The 5,438-nt window shown below is 39.6% G+C and overlaps 1 protein-coding gene across 1 annotated transcript in view; it reads left to right on the forward strand.

The window, feature by feature from the left end:
- The first annotated feature begins 268 nt into the window (after window positions 1-268).
- The window catches only part of LOC103509221 (octopamine receptor beta-2R-like), a 23,101-nt gene continuing 17,931 nt past the window's right edge, over window positions 269-5,438 (forward strand). Inside the window, exons 1-2 of the mRNA XM_026823622.1 lie at window positions 269-869; window positions 1,276-1,462. Of these exons, the coding sequence (XP_026679423.1) occupies window positions 478-869; window positions 1,276-1,462 (579 nt within the window). The 5' untranslated portion in view covers window positions 269-477. The remainder of the gene's footprint in view (window positions 870-1,275; window positions 1,463-5,438) is intronic.

The following is a 5,438-nucleotide window of genomic DNA, read 5'->3' on the forward strand; positions in this document are numbered from 1 at the left end:
GTTCTTGCGTTGCAAAAGATCAGCCCAACTTTGAGCAACCAACTAATAAAACACTTTATTGCACTACTCTTGCTTTGCGAATCTTTGAAACGCTCTAACATGGAACAATCCATCTCTCACCTCATTTACTAGGATGCTACCTCGTCCATTCACCGTCTGAACTCTCACCAACTATTCTCCAACAATGACGGACTCCAGCAACCTCTTCGACGCCTCCATGCCGGGGTACAATGTCACCGACTCTACCTCACCGGACGAAAACTAAACCAACCAACGAAACGCTTCATTGTAACGTTCTTGCATTGCAAAAGATCAGCCCAATTTTGAGCAACCAACTAATAAAACGCTTTATTGCACCACTCTTGCTTTGCGAATCTTTGAAACGCTCTAACATGGAACAATCCATCTCTCACCTCATATACTAGGATGCTACCTCGTCCATTCACCATCTGAACTCTGACCAACTCTTCTCCGACAATGACGGACTCCAGCAACCTCTTCGACGCCTCCATGCCGGGCTACAATGTCACCGACTCTACCTCACCGGACGAAAACGTGTCCTCCATCATCTGGATGACGCTGAGAGCCTCCATCATGATCTTCATCATCGTTGCCTCCATCGGTGGCAACCTCCTCGTGATCGTTTCTGTCATGAGGCATCGGAAGCTCCGAATAATCACGAACTACTTCGTGGTTTCGTTGGCGTTCGCGGATATGCTGGTGGCGATGGTGGCCATGACGTTCAACGCTTCCGTGCAGGTGACGGGCAAGTGGAACTTCAGCTTCTTCATGTGTGACGTGTGGAACAGCTTGGATGTGTACTTCAGTACGGCCAGTATTCTTCATCTGTGTTGCATCAGTGTGGACAGGTGAGATAAATGATAGAATATCGAGTGATAGGATAGAGTAGATTACAGGGATCGACTAAAATCTGCGAGTTACCGGTAGCTCGCAGCTCGCGGAGAGTGGCATAGATTGAAATCATATGTGAACCAAATATGTTTTAACTTAAAAATATCTTCATACGAAACTATTTAGTACTCACAACAGCAACCGATTTAAATGCTAGGCCACGGGTTCGATTCGCATCCGGAGCGGATTTTATCCTGAATGGATAATGTTCGTTCACGGAACGGCTGGCTTTCTTCTATCTTGTGTTCCTTCTCTCTGCGATTTCGGGACGATAAGACCTTAGCAGTTACAATTCACTCTATCAGACCTAAAAAAAGTATTCTAAATACAATATTTATCTATTCGTCCTTTTTTCCCGGACAGGTACTACGCCATCGTGAAGCCCCTCAAGTATCCCATCAACATGACGAAGAGAGTGGTGGCGTTTATGTTGCTCAATGTATGGGTGTCCCCGGCAGTTATATCCTTCGTTCCGATCATGTGTGGCTGGTACACGACCTCTGAGCATTTGAAGTATCGCTACCAACATCCCAATATATGCGACTTCAAGGTAAGAATACAATGTATAAACCAGAATAGGGTAGATTAGGTCAAGGGATAGAATAGGTATGTATTCAGTTAGTAAAGGGTCCCTTACTGTATTGCAAAGTTCATTTAGTAAAGTGTCCTCCGCGCCATTTAGGTAACAAGTACGATTATGTTCCGAATCAGTTAAACTGTGCTATACCAAGTAACAAAGACCAAGTTTCCGGGAACAATGGAAAACTCAACCCCCAATATATGCGACTTCAAGGTAAGAATACAATGTATAAACCAGAATAGGGAGATTAGGTTGAGGGATAGAATAGGTAAGTATTTAGTTAGTAAAGGGTCCCTTACTGTATTGCAAAGTAGAGTACCCATCACTTCCTTTACTTATACTGCATACTTCAAACGACCATTTGGAAATGCCACTTCAAACATCTGCTAATGCTACTTCGAATTAGTATGGCCAAATCAATATCTCTTGATTATTCGACCGTAGGTTCTAGAGTACCCATCACTTCCTTTACTTATACTGCATACTTCAAACGACCATTTGGAAATGCCACTTCAAACATCTGCTAATGCTACTTCAAACATCTCCGTATAGGATTGCTATAGTTCAAACAACCATGTGGCAATGCTACTTCAAATATCTGGCAATGCTACTTCAAATAACCATTATGTGATCTCGTCTCTGGGGTTGCAAAATTACAAACCCAAAATTCAAATTAGCGTGGCCAAATCAATATCTCTTGATTATTCGACAGTAGGTTCTAGAGTACCCATCACTTCCTTTGGAAATGCCACTTCAAACATCTGCTAATGCTACTTCAAACATCTCCGTACAGAATTGCTATAGTTCAAACAACCATCTGGCAATGCTACTTCAAATATGTACCTGGCAATGCTACTTCAAATAACCATTATGTGATCTCGTCTCTCATCTTCCCTCGGGATGCGATGTCCTGACAAATCACTCTGCAAATATTGAACTTCGAGAGCGACACAATCAAACTGCTTCCCCAACCTCACTTCCCTACTCTACTTCTCCCTAGAAACTCATCCATGCAATAAGTCCCCAGATATTCGCCCCAACCCGCTCTTCTAATTTAGCGATACTCAACTTGCGGCCTGTCACAATGGATTCGATTGGAATGAATACAACGTCCCAATACAAAAACTTGCAAGATTTGAAGTACCTATGCCAAATTTGCCAGAAATAGCTACCTCCTGATTGGTATAAAACTCCAAAAATAATGAGAAAAAAAATGTGTTTTTAAAAAATATAAAAATTAATGAAATATTAAAAAAAAAAAAATAGTTGTTAACAATTAGATATGTAAAAAAATGAGAACTCTGTACTCACAAAGTCACAAAATAATAATAATTACCTATAGGTAAATAAATAAAAATAATAAACAACAAAGCAAATAAAAATCAATTTGACCAATAACAATATCTAATATCATTTGCAAATTACACCATCAGCTCTCACTCTCACAATGGATTGGATTGGAATGAATACAACGTCCCAATACAAAAACTTGCAAGATTTGAAGTATGCCAAATTTGCCCGAAACAGGTACCTCCTGATTGGTATAAAGCTCCAAAAATAATGAGAAAAAATTGTGTTTTTAAAAAATATAAAAATTAATGAAATATTAAAAAAAATAGTTGTTAACAATTAGATATGTAAAAAAATGAGAACTATAAGTACTCTGTACTCACAAAGTCACAAAATAATTTTTATTTGCTATAGGTAAATAAATAAAAATAATAAACAACAAAGCAAATAAAAATCAATTTGACCAATAACAATATCTAATATCATTTGCAAATTAAAAATAGATCTTATTAAAATAAAATTGTCTTCAACCTTACACACTTTTTTTTCCATTAATTAAAATAAAGTACCTACCTACCTACGTACCCTGTCATCCTATCAATGTAATATTTTTCCAACGTGGGCTGATAGAAAAAAAAATGTCACCGGTTTTTTTAATAGGTACCACTGAATCATAAACACTGAGACGAATCCATTTCATAATGATTAAAGTTTCCAGTTTTAATAAAATAAAATAAAATAAAATAAATACTGTTTTTTTTTCCTACTCACGAGCCAGGCAAAATAATACTGGGAAATGAATTTCAAAATCCAGAACGAGGTACAGGGTGGTTGAAATTTATGAGGGGCTCTCTTTAATGATGTTGATTTTTAAAATGGGGTTCGGAATTTTCTCTATGTTTTAGCTTCAAGTTCTTGTCCTATGTATAAGGGAATATAGGATTATAGGGGATGTTTTGGGGGAAATAGGGGATACTTTGAGGGAAATAAAGGAAGGGTCCAAGTTGGATGTTGGAGGAGCCAGCAGGACGTATTTAGGTGGTGTGCAACCGTCCAGATATGAAGTTTGGCTTCATATAGCCTGACTTCGTTATTCCTTTTCCCTATTAATTTTATTCGTCCTATTCAAGCAGGATAAACAAGTTCTTTTTCATTACTATGCCAGTCTAGTTAGCTTGGAGGGTAGCGGGTAGCACGTCTGCTTTACGAGTATAAGCGCTAGGTCGCGGGTTAGATTCCCGTCTGGGGGCGGATTTTTATTATAAACAGATAAGGCTTACTCTCGGAACGGCTGGCTTTCTTCTCTCTTCGCTTTCGGATGATAAGACCTCGGCAGTTACAGTTCCCCCTATCAAACCTACTTGGTTTGTTTGTCCTATTCGAGCAGGATAAACAAGTTAATTATATTCTATTCTATTCTACTCTATTCTATTCTATTCCTTCGGGATTGTCTTTTCGGATCCATTTTGAAATGTTATAGACGAGTCAGGGAGGGGATATTGACGAGTATTTTGTACTCAATTTCATCATCAACCTGGAATTTGACGTCGGACGGGTATTTTAATTTGTTGTTTGACATTTTGACTTGACACTTCCCCACCCACTTCCCCTACCACTTCCCATCCCTTTCCTACCACTTCCACACCTCCCAACCCTTTCTCTTCCTTTCCTACCCCTCTCTTCCCTTATTCTCACTTCTCCACCCCATTCCCCTCTACGAACACTGATATTAATTTCATTCCTCACTTCCCCTCCTTTCTCTCTCCCTCTCTACCTCTCTGTTCTCCTCCTCTCTCTCTCTCTCTTTCTCTTTATATCTCCTTCTGTGTCCTTTTAGCTCCCACTTTCTCAGTTATTTTCCAAAACACTCCAAATCCTTCTCTCTCCTTTTCTTCCCTTTTCTCTCTCTCCCTCTCTTTCTCTTCTCTTTTTTCCTTTTCTTTCCTTTTTTCTCCATCTTCTCTCCCTCTCTCTAGTTGTCTCATCCTTTGCCCTTTTAGCCATTTTCTCAGTTCTGCTCTCTCTCTCTCCTTTCTCTTCTCTTCTCTTTTTTCCTTTTCTTTCCTTTTCTCTCCATCTTCTCTCCCTCTCTCCAGTTGTCTCATCTTTTGCCCTTTTAGCCATTTTCTCAGTTCTGCTCTCTCTCTCCTTTCTCTCTCACTCTCCTTTTATTTCCCTCTCTGCCCTCTATCTCTAGCTCTCCTTTTCTTCCCTTCTCTCTCTCTTCTCGGAACGGCAGATTTCGGGACGATAACTACCATCAAGTCACGTCACGTGAAGTCAGAAACATGTAGTTCAAAGATTTCTCATAATATCTTTCAGGACAGCCACAGTAAGATTACGTCACGTGACGTGTCACTTGACGTGAAATGACATAACGTGATGGTAGTGTGGCTGTCCTGAAAGAAATTACCTACAGTGTTATGGGAAAACTTTCAACTACATCTTTCTGAAGCATGACTTCACGTGACGTGATGGTAGTGTGGCTGTCCTGAAAGAAATTACCTACAATATTATGGGAAAACTTTCAACCACATCTTTCTGAACCATTACTTCACGTGACGTGATGGTAGTGTGTCTGTCCTGAAAGAAATTACCTACAATATTATGGGAAAACTTTCAACTACATCTTTCTGAACGATGACTTCACGTGACG

Source organism: Diaphorina citri, unplaced genomic scaffold (assembly GCF_000475195.1).
Source record: "Diaphorina citri unplaced genomic scaffold, Diaci psyllid genome assembly version 1.1 scaffold475, whole genome shotgun sequence".
Classification (NCBI taxonomy): Eukaryota; Metazoa; Arthropoda; class Insecta; order Hemiptera; family Psyllidae; genus Diaphorina; species Diaphorina citri.